Source organism: Bos javanicus, chromosome 25 (assembly GCF_032452875.1).
Source record: "Bos javanicus breed banteng chromosome 25, ARS-OSU_banteng_1.0, whole genome shotgun sequence".
Classification (NCBI taxonomy): domain Eukaryota; kingdom Metazoa; phylum Chordata; class Mammalia; order Artiodactyla; family Bovidae; genus Bos; species Bos javanicus.
In genome coordinates this window covers 38450796-38467105 of record NC_083892.1, presented here as the reverse complement: position 1 = coordinate 38467105, position 16310 = coordinate 38450796, and the positions used below count along the sequence as shown (strand labels likewise).

Genomic DNA, 16310 nt, shown 5'->3' with positions numbered 1-16310 from the left:
CCAGCATCAGCACTTCCAGGGTTTTATCTCATTTCAACTGGTACCTTAAAAATCCACATAACTGCACAGACACACGTACAGGAATCTATGTTGCAGCACTGTTTGCAACAGTGAGAAGTTGGAAACAAATAGCCATTGATGGAGGAGTTTCACAGGTGATGATGGTATATCCACAAAATGAAGATGCTACGATGGGGCAGTTCAGAGTGAGGAAACTGTCAGGTAAGAAAGCGTGTGTCGTGGCTAGATGAAAAAAGCAAGTGGTATAGAGCATGTAAAGCATGTTCTGAGTTTTAAAACATCTCCATGTGAAGAAATGCGCTCCCACACCTGCAGCAACCATGGTGTCTGATGGCTGGATGTGGTGGGACTACAGGAAGAGCGTGTACTTAACTCATTTTTGTCCTGTTGGAAATTTTACAACTAGCATGGGTTTTGAAATCAGGGGGAAAAATTAAATAATGAACAAGGATCATAAAGCTTTATTTAATAAATATAATCCAAAACTTCAAAATATTTTTATTCCATATGTAGCCAATTAGGAAAAGAAAAAAAAAGTTATAAGGAAATGTTTGAAGGGATTACGTGAAAGGGTGTCAGAAAAGGAGGAGGATGGGAAGATTCAAGAGATAAAGGTTAAGTGGAGACCAGAGGGTGCTCAGGACCTCACAATTCTCAAAGCGCCGCCTTCACGGGCCATGTCTCACAGGGCCCTGGGGGCTTCGGATCCTCCTTGGCCATGATGCGAGATGCTAAACTGACATTTGTGGAATGAATCAGGACTCCAGAAATTTGGAAATCCTCTCAAAACCAGGGAGGCGGTCTACCTTTTCTTTTCTATAACCATCAGGATTGCCTTATTTCCCCCCTAAAATCAAGTATCTGGCTGGACAACTGTACACTCTATCAGGGAATAACTTTTCTGAAGAGCCTTTAAGCTCCTCAGGGCTGTCCAGTTTACACTAGGTCTTAATGTCCATCTGCTACTGAAATACTGGGTTCTGTTCTGATGCTTCCAAACCACATTTGAAAAGAGAACTGACTTCATAGTTCATACTTTTCAATTCCCTGGGGAAAGGACGGGAGGGTCAGGTCTGGTTGCAGGGACACCGTGTGGTGAGAAGTCAATGAAACAGTTCAAAGGAAGGTGTCTGAGGTGCAGGGAGGTGAGCCCTGGCCTGGCACAGAGCAGGTGAGCCTGGATAAACCTGTGTGGTGCTGGGGCCTCAGGAGAGAGGTCTGGACTGCCAGGGACGGGGCCTGGCCAAAATAACCCTAAACAAGGCTATATCCCAACACAGGTGTGCGTGTTACAAGGAGTAGGTGGCAGTGTGGAGGCCCGCTGGGGACTCCCGAAAAGGCCTGGTGGACACGGGCAGCAGGGGCTGAAGCTCTCTTGGGCTGACTCCGCACAGGCCAATTCTAGGTTCTGAAAAGAGACACTCCTAAGATCGTCTGCAGAAACAAGACGGGCCTGAAGCCCTGAAGTGCCTCCCTGAGGGGCCGGAGAAGGGGCAACAACACGCAGTCCAGGCACAAGGCTCGTTTGTCCACTCTTTATTAAAGCTAGGTCCTTCCTCCTGCCAACAGCTGCGGGCGGGGCTGCAGGTCTGTGCTCAAGGGCTGGGCCATGCAGGATGGGCACGGACCAGACCCCGGCCAAGCAGGGCTGGCCCACCTTGCCCTGGGCCCTTCCTGAGGTGCCTTCCCACAGCGGGAGAGAGAGGCCAGAGACAGAGGGCACCAGCCAACACTGCCGGCGCCTCCCTGGGAACCCCTGTCCTCCTCACCACCCACCCCACCCACTCCACCCCCATCAGCCAGGCTAATAATTCTCACCACCACCATCTGGCAGTCCAGGCCCTCCTCCCACCCACCGACTACGGTGACTACGCTGCCTCCTACCGCCCAGCCTCTAGCAGCCTGGCTGCCGGCTCTCAGACCCCACGGCCACATCTACACTAACACAGAAGGAACTAGGTCTAGAAGGGAATAAGGTTGCTTCAAAATTTCGGTTTTCTGGCCCCACTCACATTGGCCAAAAAAACATCAAGGGGGGTGGGGCAGGTGTCTTGCAGGTGACCTGGTGGCTTCAAACGGCCGGCCTGGAAGGTGGGTGCTGGCCGCGGGCCTTGCATAGTTGGATACTTGGTCAGTCACTGAGCCACGGGCTCAGGTCGGAACCCCCCAAGGTGGACGGCTTACCGCCCACTCTGTGAAATGGGAATCTAAACAGAAACACTGCTGGCTTCTAGTAGGACAACAAAGGCAGAGTGAAAGGAGCCTGGGGGTGGGGGGCTGGGCGTTCATAGCCCTAAATGACCTTGCTACCGACCTCTGTCACTTTACACTGGGTTATTGGATCTAAGTGAGCCACGGGCTCAGAAGAGCAGGGCCCTGTATGTCCCCCCTGTGCGAGCAGAGGAGCCGGGAAGCCGAAGGCAGCGCTGTGGGGGAATCTCTGAGTGCGTGCCTCCAGCTGCCCAGGGTAAGGGCACCAAAGAATTCCAAGGGGGAGTTAAGACTAAACCCCACACCACCAGGCTGGATCTCCGGGCTCAAGTGGGGTGAGCAGAGTGAGGACCCTGGAGAGTAAGGCTTCAAGGTCCCTGGGGACCCTGTGGACACCTGCTACCCCATCCTACCCCACCTTGCACGGGGCCACGGTTTGGTTTCTGGCTTTTTTCTCCTCCTTCCAGATTCTTCAGGCCATACAAGCAGTGGAAATAAATATCCGCGGTCACAGAACAAAAGCTTTCCCAGTGCATCTCTGCTTCCCCTACCCCGGATTAGGGAGGAACACCGTCCTCTGAAAACCCACGAGGTCTCCCCTCGCCACGCACAGTCCTTAACGCTTCCTGGACATACTCTGAAGGGCCAGGAGATCCCTGAAGTCTCCCGCTGAGGAATGGGAAGAAGTCGTCAGCCAAACCCCTCGACCACCCCACCCTCCCTTGACGCAAGGCCTGCCCCTCCCTCGCCGTTATGTTAAACCCCCGTTACTCACTCACATGCCACCTCTCCCCTGGACCACCCAAATCGAACCCGGGTAAAATAAATAACATCGCCGGCCGTCCCCACCGCGTGGCCTCACCGCATCGATCCAGGGATGTCGCAGTCTCCCGTCGGGGTGGCCGCCCCTGCCCCATCGGCTCCGCGCGCGGCTCGCCTCGCCCCCCGCGCCCCCCTCACGGCCATGCGAGCTCGGCGGCCGGTTCTCTAGGGCCGAGCAGGAGGGAAGCCTGAGGCCGGTGCACCGGGGCTGAGGGTAAGGCACCGCACCAGGGCTGGGGCCCTCGGCATCCCCCGAGGCCAGAGGAGCAAAGGGCCGGCGGCCTAGCGGCCTGCGCCTCCGTCACAGGCCCTCACAGGATGGTCTCCTCGTAGGCGCCCGAAGGCCCCGCGAAGGCGGCCGTCGGCTCGGAGCCAAAGCTCGTTCCGCCCGCGAACTCCAGCAGGGTACTGCCGTGCTCCCCGGGCCCGGTCCCTGTGCCCGCGCTCGGCGGCCCCTTGGCGGGCGCCTCGGCCTTGGGCACGGGCGCGGCGGGCGCCTGGACCGGCGCGCCCGCCGCGCCGCGGTGCGTCTTCATGTGGGTGAGCAGGTGCGAGCTCTGCGAGAAGCGGCGGCCGCAGTTGGCGCAGGCGTAGGGCCGCTCACCCGTGTGCGTGCGCTGGTGCGTCACGAGCACCGAGCGCTGCGAGAAGCGCTTGCCGCACTCGGGGCACGGGAAGGGCCGCTCGCCCGTGTGGCCGCGCCGGTGCTTGGCCAGGTTGGAGCGCTGCGCGAAGCCGCGGCCGCAGTCGGTGCAGCGGAAGGGCTTCTCGCCCGTGTGCGTGCGCCGGTGCCGCTTGAAGTCCGAGCTGTGGCCGAAGCCCTTGCCGCAGTCGGGGCAGCGGTGCGGCTTCTCCTCGGCGTGCGCCCACTGGTGCCGCGTCAGCGCCGCGCTCTGCCCGAAGCGGCGGCCGCACTCGCCGCACGCGTAGGGCCGCTCGCCTGTGTGCGCGCGCCCGTGCGCCGTCAGGTGCGCGCGCCGGCTGAAGCCCGCGCCGCACACGCCGCAGACGAAGGGCTTCTCCCCCGTGTGGCCGCGCACGTGCGCCGCCAGGTGCGAGCCGCGAGCGAAGCGCGCACCGCACTCCGGGCACGGGAAGGGCCGCTCGCCGGTGTGCGTACGGCGGTGGCGCGCCAGGTGCGAACCGTACACGAAGCTCTTGCCGCAATCGGCACAGCGGTGCGGCCGCTCGCCCGCGTGGTAGCGCTGGTGCTTGGCCAGAGCCGCGCGGCGCCCGAACGTCTTGCCGCAGTCGGAGCAGATCCACGGGCTCTCCTCCTCTGCTAGCGCGGCGGGTGCCGGCTCCGCCAGCAGTCCCCCGACTGCAGGCCCGAACGCACGCAGGCCGCTGGCGCCTCCAGGCCCGGCCCCACCGCCGAAAGGGTCGCAGGCCAGCCCGGCGCCCTCCACCAGGGAGAGCCGGCCCCCCAGGGGTCCGGGCAGGGGGCGCCCGTCAGCCGGCAGCCGCTCCCCGAAGTCCGGGAGGCCCAGGATCGGAAAGCCATCCGGGTGGAGCCAAGACTTGGGGTGCATGGGAAAGTGGAAGCCGAGCGGGTGCGAGGAAGGGCCTTCGCCCTCCCCCAGGCCGTTGCCCAGCCCCAGAAACCGCCTGTCCGGTTCGGGGTCGTCCTTGCTCCGTGGGGTGGGCGCCTCCACCGCCGCCTCTCTCACCTCGGCTTCTCCCTCAGTCTCTCCGTCCGCCTCATCGATCTCGGGCCCCTCCAGCCCCTCCGGCCCCACCTCGGCCTCCTCGGGCCCCGCCGCAGGCCTCGTCTCGCTGCAGGGCTCCGGCCGAGGGCCCTCGCTGCCGGGCTCCGCGCAGCCGCCACCCCGTCGATGGCGCTGGAAGTCGGCACGGAGGCGGAAGGCCTGGCCGCAGTCGGGACAGCAGTGGGGCCGGTCGGCCGTGTGCACCGCCTGGTGCCGCGCGAGCGCCGAGCTCTGGCTGAAGCTGCGTCCACAGTGCGGGCAGGGGTAGGGCCGCTCCCCCGTGTGCGTGCGCTGGTGCGTGACCAGGTAGGAGCGGCGCCCAAAGCCCGCGCCGCAGAAGGCGCAGCGGTAAGGCCGCTCACCCGTGTGGATGCGACGGTGCGTGACCAGGTGCGACTTGTATACGAAGCGCTTGCCGCAGTCCGGGCATGGGAAGGGCTTCTCGCCGGTGTGCGTGCGCTGGTGGATGGCCAGGTGCGAGCGGTATACGAAGCCCTTGCCGCACTCGTCGCAGCCGAAGGGCTTGACCGCCGCGTGGTAGCGCTGGTGCTTTGCCAGCCGGGACCGGTGTGGGAACACCTTGCCGCACACATCGCACGTCGTCTCCGGGCGCCCAGCTGGCACGGCCACCGCGGCCGGGAATGCCCAGGGCGCCAGGAGGCTCGCACCCGGCTCCCGGTCCGGCAGAAAGGGCTTCGACTCAGACCCCGGGGCCAGGACCCCGAGCCCGCCGGGGTCCAGACCCCAGCCCTCCGGAGTCTGCGCAGAATCCGAGTCATCAGGGCCCCAGGTCCCAGGCACATCGCCCACTCCGTAGGCCGCTGACCACAGCCCCGGGGGCTCGTTCTCCTCCTCTGCCACCTCTGCCAGGAAGTCTTCGTCGTCATCCTCCTCGTGGTCCTCTATGTCGTTGGTCCAGAACCAGGCCCCTGAAGGCGACGAGAAGACCACAGGAGAGGTGAGAAGACACCGTGCCAGCAGCCCCTTACCGGCTCCTGCAAGGAGCTGTTTCTGTGGGACCCCAGGCTCCTGGAGCACTGGGCCGAATTCAGGATGCCTCCGTCCCTACCCCAGGTAGGAGGAACTCTGCAGACAGGAGATTTCTCTGTCCCTCCTAAGAAGGCTGGTGTTCCTTCCCTTCTCAAACTTGCCTCACATGGCCTCAACAAATCCCTTTTCCACAGCTCCAGCTCCCTCCAGGGCTTGCCACCTCACTGAAGAACAGGGACACCTACAAGGTGGGTGACGTTGCCTGGGGGCTCCTGTGAGACCACAGGCCAGAAAAATAGATTGAGATGCCTGCTCTGTTTTTCCCAAAGCCCCCTGTCTCCTGGAGAACCCCACCTCCTGGCCTGCTTGGCCCAAGGCAGCCAAGACCCCAGTGCCAGTACGGCCGGGTCACGGAGGGCTTGACTTTGTGAGCACCTAAGCTTTGCTCAGCATCTCTCTGGCTCTCGGTCCCTCTCCCCCAGCCTCAGGCTCCCACCCCCAGAGCAGAACCAAGAAAGGCTGCCCTGAGCCAAGGACCTAAAGGGCCTGGAGGCCTCAGCTCTCTGCACTCACCGTAACTATGCTCCGGCTATTCTGCGGGCAGAGACGAGCCTCCCTGAATCCTGTTTGTTTTTTTTCTGAGCCATTGTGCACTTGAGAAATGGTCCCAAACCAAGACTGGGTGAGCTACAAACATCTTCCCATCGTAGAAGGCCGAGGACCCGTCCCAGAACCCTGCAATCCTGTCCCTCCTCCACCAGCAGTTTCCTGATCTCACCCTTCAGTGAGGAGTGCGGACACAGAATCGGTTTATAAATGGAGTGATATGCCTGCCGTCATGATACACCAGGAAGGAACTGGTATTTACAGAGCAGGCGCTACGTCACACAAGGAACCTGGCCCACAGCACCCCCAGTGCTCAGAGCACCTGTGTGCCACCTTCCTCGAGTGCACTCTGCCTGCGTCTGTCTACCACGGCCACGCACCACGCAGTCCACCTCAGAATTCCAGCACCTGGAAGGATCACTCCAGGTTGTGGTGGGGACAGGGCTTCCCGAGTTCCCAGATGCAAGCCTGTGTGGGATTCGAGTGAGGACCCATCAGGTCTACTGGTGAGGCTGGAGCCGGGGTGGAGGAGGTGCTCTGACAAAGGGCTTGGGGCTTTCTCCACTGCCTCTTCCAGGACCCACGGCACGGAGTGGACAAGTGCACCCTGGGGAAGGGAGCCTGGCACCTCGTCTCCCTGACACGTCCACTCCTGAGGACTCTGACACCAGGTGAGGACTACCTCAGCCGGGGCCATGCTCCAAGCCTGACAACCTGCCCATACTTCCCCCCAAGACATGTGGAGAAGGGGGACACACCCAACCACATGTTCAGAGACCAGCCAATGAAAACCTGCAGTCCCTCGGTCCCCAGGTGGCATTTCAGAGCTGGACCCCTGAAACAGGGCACATCTCCCGCTAAGACCCTCTGAGAAATATCACCTACATCCCAGTCTCAGCCTAGAGGCAGCAGCAGCATTTCTTACCAGCCCGAGGCCCGTCCCCCAATCCTGAAGGCCAGGGGACATTCCCACAGGGACCCAGAGAACTTGGGGACCCAGGGCAGGAAAGCCAGCCCACAGCACAGTGGAACGTAAGGACCGCGGCCTGAGCCCACCGTGGGCGAGTGACTGAATCACTACTTTAAAAGTTGATTTCCTCCACTGTCACGTGAGACCAATCATTCCTCCCCTGCTATTTCACAGAGCTGTTATGAGAATAAACAGTATACGAGGAAATACTCTGAAGAGTACACGTGTAGGCACAGCGCTGTTTATGTCTTCCTGTATTTAATTTAAAACATCTACATGCTGCTCCAGGTACGTGAGTGGCATGAGACGTCCGGAGCCCGCACGAGGCAAGCATCACCCAAGACTAAAGCAAACACACGCACTGTGCCTGGGTCTCCCCTGAACCTCCCGACCTCCTGGAACAGCTCACAGACCCCGTGGAGCACCGCCATGGAACCAACAGTCCGACAGCCTTGGGGCAGGAAACTACAGGTTTCCTTCAAACTCTTTATTCTCCTCCCGACTACAAAATGAGGCCCAGAAAGTTGGAGGAACAGAGCCGGGTCCAGGCTCTCAGGAGAAATCCACCACCCTGAACACTGCCCTCTGGAACGCTGGCCCCCGGTCCCAGGCCTCCCAGTGAGAGGAAATGGCCGAATGGGTGGGGAAGCCACAAGAGCTGACCCTCAGGCACACAAAACCCACCAGAGGGCAGGGCAAGGAGAGAGCATTATTTTTAAAGAGTTGTAACAGGAGCCTCAAAGTTTGCTACAGACTCCCCAGCCCTTGGGCCTCTGCAGACTGGAACCAAAAGGAGCCAACTCTCAAAGGCAGGGATAAGCCCCCAGCGCCGTGCAGTCCCCACGGAGCCCCCCAACAGCGCAGACCAGCAGCACCAGGCCCCTCTCTGGAGCTGCAGCAAAGGTGCAGTCTGAAGTCTGCCAGAAAACCTGCGAGACTCCGTGTCACGCTCACCTGTGTAGACGCCAGTGACGATGTCTCCCTCCTCGGGACGCGGGCTGTCCGGGACCCACGGCTCCTCTCCTTGCTCCAGCCGGAAGATCAGATCCGGCTTGGGGACTGGGTATCCTGGCCCAAAGAGAACAGGCGGCAGCTGCAGGGCTGTACTCGCACCCTGACCCGCACAGGCCTGCCTCCACCGCTCCTGTCCCATTCCTTCCAGAACCTGCCTCCCCACCTCCCCGCTGGAACTCCCACACCCCCAACTCCCCTGCCAAGCCCCCTCCACACACCACCGTCCACAGGGGGCCCCACCCCTCTCCTCTGCCTCCGGACTCCTCACCCCTTGAGGCCTCTAAGGGGAGCACAGAGACCAGCGCTGGGCCAGCCACTCCCCAGGACATGGAACCTGGGCCACGGTGCTGCCGGGCCACAGTGAGACCCCCGCAACACACCCTGGCCGGAAGCCAGGCTGGTCCCCAGGGCTTCCCTAGGAGGTGAGCAGGCACCAGCAACCCCTTCTCCAGGATCCTCGGGCTCCACAAACCACCCTCAGACAGCTAAGCCCCAGGCAGCCGTCAGGCTAGGATGCCCCCTGCGGACGGAGGGCTCTGCTCACCCAAGGACACCAGGATCCCATAGTTTTCCCGCATGACCTCCTTGTAGAGCTCCCGCTGCTCTGCGTCCAGCCTTTCCCACTCCTCCAGGGAGAAGTACACAGCCACGTCTTCAAAGGTCACCAGCCCCTGGGAAACAAAGCACCCTGGCCACTGCCCTTCCCTGAGCTGGGTGAGAGGCAGGGGCGCACCCCCACGAAGACAGGACAGGAGATCACTTTGGCGGGAACTGGGCTCGCCCTGCAATGTGGGGCTCACGGGGACACAGCCCAGCACCCCATCACTGGCAAGCCTACAGACGCCCGGCGGAACTAGGGGCTCCCAGGCCTCGCCCAGGCCAGTCTCATTCAGCAATCAGGACCTCAGGCTCAGAGAGGAGATCGCTCAGCTCAGGTGGGGCAGCACGGGGTCTCATGCCCAAGTCCCAGGACCACGACGACCAGGACCCCTCAGCTATGCTGCATGGCCACCTCACCCCTCCCGCATCACTGTCTGCCTCAAGCCAGGGGTCACACCAGCGGTGTGAGAGCTCACGCCGGGGTGGGCAACTGGCACCAGCAGAGTGTGGGCACTGCTGCCCACTCAGGACAGTGGCCTGGGAAGCGTCAGGCCAGGACAGCAGAACCATAACCCCTGGGCACTGCTGCCCACTCAGGACAGTGGCCTGGGAAGCGTCAGGCCAGGACAGCAGAACCATAACCCCTGGGCACTGCTGCCCACTCAGGACAGTGGCCTGGGAAGCGTCAGGCCAGGACAGCAGAACCATAACCCCTGGGCACTGCTGCCCACTCAGGACAGTGGCCTGGGAAGCGTCAGGCCAGGACAGCAGAACCATAACCCCTGGGCACTGCTGCCCACTCAGGACAGTGGCCTGGGAAGCGTCAGGCCCAGGACAGCAGAACCATAACCCCTGGGCTTCAGACTACTACTAGTACTACTACTAAGTCGCTTCAGTCGTGTCCGACTCTGTGTGACCCCATAGACGGCAGCCCACCAGGCTCCCCCGTCCCTGAGATTCTCCAGACAAGAACACTGGAGTGGGTTGCCATTTCCTTCTCCAGTGCATGAAAGTGAAAAGTGAAAGTGAAGTCGCTCAGAGAGACGGCCAACTGCTTCCCTCAGCCCTGACCCCGCTCACAGCTGGGGCTGGCCTGGGACCCACAGAGCCGCTGCCCTGCCAGCAGGGGGTTTCCGCAACAGGAGGTGCGGATCCCGCCCCCTCCCTCTGCCCCGGAACCCCTGCCTGGTTAACTGAGCTCCAAACCAGGGGGCAGCTCACCTGAGACCCAGACGTCAGGGAGTCGACCTCGTCCTCGTCCTCCTCCTCTTCGTCCCCCTCCCCCTCCCGCTCCAGGTCCTCATCCCTCGGCGTGGCTGGAGCCCGGAAGGCCTGCAGGGCTGAGCGGAGAGACTCTTGAAGGCCTGGCTTTAGCCTCGGACGGACACGTGTCCATCCAGCCAGGATGGGCAGCTCCTGGCCACGCCCCCTTTTCAAGTGCGGCGCGCTGATCCCGCAGCCCCGGCTCTGCCCTGTCCAAGAGCTCTTCCCGGCTGCCCCCTAAAGCCCCCTGAAACTTCCTCCCCAGGGGTCAGCTCCCTTCTCTTACCCTTTTCCTGAAGGCCCGGTGACTCGGTGTCCCTGCCGCCGTGGGGGCACTCCTGGGTCCCCGACGCTGGACTCTGCTCTCCTGCCAGCGCCGCCTCCACCGTGGCGTCCACCTCCACATCTGCGTCCACCACCACCTCCTCCGCCAGCCGCTCCTCCAGCGCCTCCACCTGGTCCCCCTTTCCTTCCTCCTCTTCTTCCTCCTGGTCAGGACCACACTCCGATCCGTCCAGCCTCTCCAGCTGGGCGGCGGGCGAGTCTGGAGTCGTGCGAGGGGCTGCCATCGCCTCTGCCAGGAGCCTCAACTCCGCCTGAAACACAGACGGTGACGGTGACGCGCCGCCCCCGCGCATCTGCTCCGGGGCTCTGCAGCCCTCCTGGGGAGGCGGGGTTGCTCTGCCCTGAGGTGCAGTAACGGGGCACTGGGCACCAGGACAGGAGCGCTTTCCTTTCCCCCTGAGCTCTTTCTCAGGGGGGACAACCTAGATTCTGTCCCCAGAAATGCTGCCCGTTACTCGGCCGTGGCTCTTTCCTGGGAGCACGACAGGCCTGCTGTGAACCACCGTGCTTTCTTGGAGTAAATTGGGGATTAATCCTGCATTTTTTATCCACGAGGATGTGGAAGCATAAAGTCCAGGCAATGTGCCAGAGGGTGGTCCAGCCTGTGTTTAGCAGAAAGGGGCGCACGCAATCGCTTCTTGGCCTTTTGGCTAAGATTAAGTGAAAGGGGTCCACACAGCCTGTGAGGAACAGCTCACCCGATGTATGAGTGGAGGAGACGCTCACTCAGCTCTGGACACAAACGTGGCAGCAGGGAGTATGGGAGCCAAGGTCTGAGCGTGCGGGCCACAGCTCTGGGCGGGGAAGGTGAGACCACCCTGCTGGGGGCACCTGCTCTGCCAAGCCAGCAGGTCAGGCCCCTTCGGCATGTGGCACGGCCCTCGCCCCTCGTGCCATCCAGGGCACCTGGAAAAAGCTCAGCAGGTCATGGAAATCTGGTTCATCGCTGGACCAGCAAGGTGAAATAAAACTCCTGGTGACCCTGTTCACGTTTAGGGATCCGGGAACCCTAAGCGTCGAGTCATCAAATCTCCGGTGACTCACAGCACCTGAAACTCACGTGGATGTCACTGAGGGCTCAGCCAGGCACTCAGGAGGGAGGCGGACACAGCCACACTGCCTGGGGCACAGAGCCTGGGGCTGTGGACCCAAGACGGACGGGAGGCCGAGAGCCCTGGGGCCACTCCTCTCTCCCACCTGCGCATCCTTCACCAACCCCAGTGGAGCGCTGGGGACAAGACAGAGGCACAGGCTTTGAGTGCAAAGCGCAGAGGCTAAGGGCCATCGGCCAGCGTGGCTCATCAGTCTCTCAGACCTGAATGGGGTCACTTCCAAACACAGCAACCCCAGGATCCTGGGCAGAGAGTGGGAACCCCAGAGGATCAGAGGACACCAGGGCCCACCCCAGCTCAGCCAGCTCTATCAGCACACGGTGTCTGCCGCAGAAGCCCTAATCCAGGACGGGGCCCCCACAGAAAGGTGCCCCCCAGTCACGAGAACAGTCCAGACCACCGGGCACCTCCTAGGAGAAGTGCTCACTGATTAGCTCTTACCACAACTCATCACGTCTATGTTAATAAGGCAGCGTGCGCTCATTTTTCCCAAGTGCTCTGAGCTGCCGCTTTAAAATCTACAGTATAATTGGGAGGGAACTCTGAGCATTCGCACAGCTCCTCCCAGAGACCAGGACCCAAGTCCGGGGGCACACGGGCACCCAGAAGCCCCCTCTGTCCTGACTCTCACGCTGGCCCCGTCCTAGGTCCCGTATCACTGGACTAAAGGTGCCGGCCACGGGAACTACACCCAGGAGGGCCACCCTCCGCCCCAGTCACTCGCAGAGCCCATGTCCTCAGTCTCCGTGGCTCTCTGGCCACGTGAAGGTGCCTGAGCTGCAGAAACACATGTGCATGTGTCACCTTGGCCGCCTGCAGGAGGACAGAGCCCTACCCAGCACTCAGGGTGTCAGAAACACTCAGCAGAGGTTTCCCAATCGCCACTCACCTCAGGCCCAGAGGGAGGCTCTTCTCATCCAGGCCTCAGGCTGCAAATTCAGGCTAAGCCCGGATGCCATGCCAAGCCCAGCAGAGCCCCTCCTGCCTAGCTCTCTCCCACAGCAGGCGCCCCCAGGCCGGGCCTGCACCTGAGGACTCGTGGCTTTGGAATAAAGTGACCCTGTGCTCGTTCCACCTCGAGACCTTTGCACATGCCGCTCCCGCTCCCTGGCACTCTCCTTCCCTCTTCACTGGGCCTTTGGAGGCAGCCCCCTGGGCTCCTATGACATGCACAGTTCCCGGGACTCTGCGCTCTCAGCACCTACATTTTAATACACTTATTGAAGTATCTGCTATTGCTTGTCTGCCCACGCACATAGTCGACTCCAGGTGGGCAGAAGCTCCCTCTGCTCCTCTCTCAAATCTCTTCTGTGCCAGACAGAGTGAGCACTCAGATATTTACCAAAGGAATGATTCTAAAGCCTGCGGTCAACGCAATGAACATAAGCTTTTTAAGACTCAGTATTCTGGCCCCACATCACGTTCCAGAACAGACTAATTGCTGTTGAGGGTCCTTCACCCTGGAACCCACTGGTGGTGCGTCTAAGGAGGTCAGGCCCTGAGGGCTCTTCTCCTAAGAGGTGCACCTGCTGGTGATCAGAGAAGGAAAGACCCGGCTGCCATGGAGACGGGCAGTCACCCTGCCGACCGCCCAGCCAGACATCCCTCCATCCTGACCCAGCATCTGGAATAGAACGGTTCCGAAAAAGTAACTAAGTAACTTGGGTGCCAGGTTCCTTCTGCCTCCCCAGGCCAGGTATGTGCTGCACACTCTGCTCTCTTCTCTTTCCAACCTGCCAGACCACCAGACACTCACCTCCTGGCATCCCGCTCAGGTAAGCCAGGTAAGCAACCTGATCAACATAACCCCGCAGGTCATCCCAGACCATTATTGCCTGGGAGGTGGGGCGGGGCTGCACCCTAGGGTACCATGCTGCAGAATTTAGAACAGGGTGGAGGGGGGCAGTGACAAGATGCCTGCCCCACGGACAGCAAGCGGCAAACTTGGGAAACTTTCAGCAACTCTCCACTGAGATCCCACATCCAGGGAACCTATGGGGAGCAGCAGGAGGAATGGGTGGGCGCAGGGGCAGCTGGGCCCCTTCCTACCCTCTGGTGGCCTCACTGGCCCCACCCGTTATTCAAGGCCTTCCAGGCTTCCATCTTCTTCCTTGACTACCAGGATCCTCATTGCTTGTCCACGATTTGGGCCCCTCTACTCTCCTGGTGTGCCCCTGGTGCAGGTGTATCCACGGGGCCATGCCTGCTGCCCAAAGGCAGCCCCTCACCTGGCAGCCAGCGCCCCAGACCTGCCGACACTTGTTGAACTAAACCCAGCACCAACGTCTCCCCACACAGGCACAGCAGGGCCTGACCATGCATACCTCCCCTCTCCTCTGCCCACTGGGTCCTCCTCCAAACGCCAGCCCCTCTCCCATCTCTGCGACCACACGGGGCAGCCCAGACCCCATCCGACCCCAGGAAGGACCCCATCCGATCCCAGGAGTGAGCTCCGCAAGCTACCTCCTGGCGGTACAAGACTCGGCCAAGCTGCCCACCGGAGCCTCCATTTGAAGAGGGAAGACCCAGACAAGGCCCCCAAGGTCACTAAGCAGGCTCGCGGGGGGCGCCTAGCCCAGCCATCTCTACCCCTTCAAGGGGCTGATCAGGCCCCCGCCTCCCGCGGAAGTAGGGGCCAGGCCGTGACAGCCCCTTCTGGATGGGTGTGTCCCGGGGGCGGCCGCGGCCCAACCCCCGCCCCTCCGGCCTAGACCGTGGAGGGCACCTCCCAGGACTAGCGCGCGTGTGTCCTCTGCTGCCCGCCTACTCCGCGCTGCCCACCCGGACCGACCCCGGGGGTCGGAGCCCGCCCCCATCGCGCAGGCCGGGGCGGGGGTCAACCGGCTGCACTGAGCGTGGGCGCGGCTGCCCAAGGCCAGGCCAGCGCGCTGCTCCGGGCCCCCCAACCCCAGGTCCAGGCCAGGTCCGCCCCGCCGCGCGCCGCGATCTCACCGCGGCCTCGCGCGCCGGCGTCGAGGGGCGGCGCGACCCCGACCCCACGCCCGCGCCCGGCCCGCCCGCACCTGCCGCCCGCGAGCGCCGCCCGCCGGCCCAGCCGCGCACTCACCGCGCCGCCCGCTCACCGCGCGCGCCAGCCGCCGAGCCGCCGCCGGACACCGGGGCCGGGCCGGGGCCTGCGCGCCCCGCGCTACACAAAGTGACGGCCCCGGAGCTGCGCGGCGGCGGCGGCGCGTGGGCACCGGAAGTGCCGCCGCCGGGCTCCGCCTCGCCAGTGCCCACGGGGGGGCACTTCCGGTCACGCGGGGTCCAGCGCGGCCTCAAAGGGTCGTGCGTGGGGGGAGAGGACGCGCCCCTCGCGCGAGGGCGCCCTCGGCCCTGAGTCCGCGCGCTCGTGTGCACCGGGACCCCGGCCTTGGGGACCGCGACGCACCGCCCCCGCGCCTTCCCAGGACCCAACCCCACCTCCGGGGACCCCCCCGCCCCGCCCTGGCCCTGGAGACGCCCGCCTGGTCCCTGGCCGGACCGCCGCTCCCCAGAACCCGCTCAGCCTCAACCGCAATTCCAGGAGCTCTGCTGAGCGCCAGAGCCGGCTGGCTCCATCCCAGGCCCCGCGATGGTGGAGGGAAGAGGTGACCCCTATGAGTGGCCTCGGGGAGGCGTCGTGCAGGCCCGCGTGCCCTCAGATCCGGACAGGGCAGGGCCGATCCCTGCCGGGCAGGGGCCAGCAGGACAAGAGCAGGTGGGCCGGACGCCCACGGCTCGTGTGGGGCCAACTCTGGCTAGAAGGTAGAGGTGGGGGTGTTCCCAGGATGGAGGAGGACGCGGACCGAGGGGGCCAGCCATTGGGCCGGGGTCGCTGGATGAATGCAATAAGCCCTCAGATCTGGAAGCTTTCCAAGTGACCAGGAAGAGGGCCCGCTTCTAGGAAGGGACGTGTTCCCCCAGCAGAGGGAGGCGGGAGCGGGAGACGGCCGCCCAGGAGGTGTGAGAACGTGAGGTGGGAGACTCGGGATGTCCACAGCCCTCCCCAAAACTTACCTGTATCTGCCCCCCACCCCCACCCCCAGGGCCACAGCTGCTGTCTTATGGTGACACCTTGCACCCACGGAGGCTGGGCCTTGCCCAGCTATCATTGCACTGGTACCATTTTTCTTCTATTTTCACTAATGCCCGCCCACCCCCACCCCTTAAGACAGGACTGTCAACACTACAGCCTGACTCGGCTCTCAGAGGGTTCATACCTGCTTGAAGTGACAGCTTCTCCCCTCCAGACCCTCAGCGTCTGGCTGTGGGTCTGCTCAGACCACGGAGGACTCAGACCTGCCTGCACAGCGATTTCCATCACAAGGAGGGGAAAAGGGTAGCTGTGTGTGGTGATGAGGCTTAACTAAACTTACTGTGGCAGTCATTTCACAGTATACATCAAATTGTTACATTGAACACCTAAAACGAATACAGTGTTATATGTCAGTTATATCTCAACAAAGCAGATATATATATATATGTTGTTTCCCTGGCAGTGATTAGGACTTTGCCTTTCAATGCAGAGGGTGAGGGGTTTGATCCCTGGTCAGGAAAGTAAGATCCCATACACCTCGATCCCAAAAAGCCAGAACATAAAATGGAAGCAATACTGTAACAAATTCAATAAAGACTTTAAACATGGGCCACATCAAAAGAAAAAAA

The 16310-nt window shown here is 62.0% G+C and overlaps 1 protein-coding gene across 2 annotated transcripts; it reads right to left on the bottom strand.

Annotated features, from left to right (window-relative positions):
* Positions 1-459: 459 nt before the first annotated feature.
* ZNF316 (zinc finger protein 316) lies at positions 460-14866 on the bottom strand. Of its 2 annotated transcripts, XM_061402216.1 has the most exons (6): positions 14731-14866; positions 10493-10802; positions 10165-10283; positions 8888-9014; positions 8284-8397; positions 460-5692 (listed from the first exon to the last, which is right to left on the bottom strand). In XM_061402216.1, exons 2-6 carry the CDS (start codon positions 10773-10775, stop codon positions 3366-3368), a joined length of 2970 nt encoding a protein of 989 aa, XP_061258200.1. In that variant the 5' UTR covers positions 10776-10802; positions 14731-14866; the 3' UTR covers positions 460-3365. The 2 variants fall into 2 exon arrangements, with proteins under 2 accessions (XP_061258200.1, XP_061258201.1); XM_061402217.1 differs by lacking the exons at positions 10165-10283; positions 14731-14866 and having other exon boundaries at positions 10493-10713.
* Positions 14867-16310: the final 1444 nt, after the last annotated feature.

Bases quoted from the DNA above. Each gene is read 5' to 3' on its own strand.
- ZNF316 (XM_061402216.1), bottom strand. From the start codon at position 10,775: ATGGCAGCCCCTCGCACGACTCCAGACTCGCCCGCCGCCCAGCTGGAG. The intron at 10,284-10,492 runs GTAAGAGAAGGG...CTCTCCGCTCAG, and splicing joins ACCGGGCCTTCAGGAAAAGG to CCCTGCAGGCCTTCCGGGCT. The intron at 9,015-10,164 runs GTGAGCTGCCCC...TTTGTTTCCCAG, and splicing joins CCCTGACGTCTGGGTCTCAG to GGGCTGGTGACCTTTGAAGA.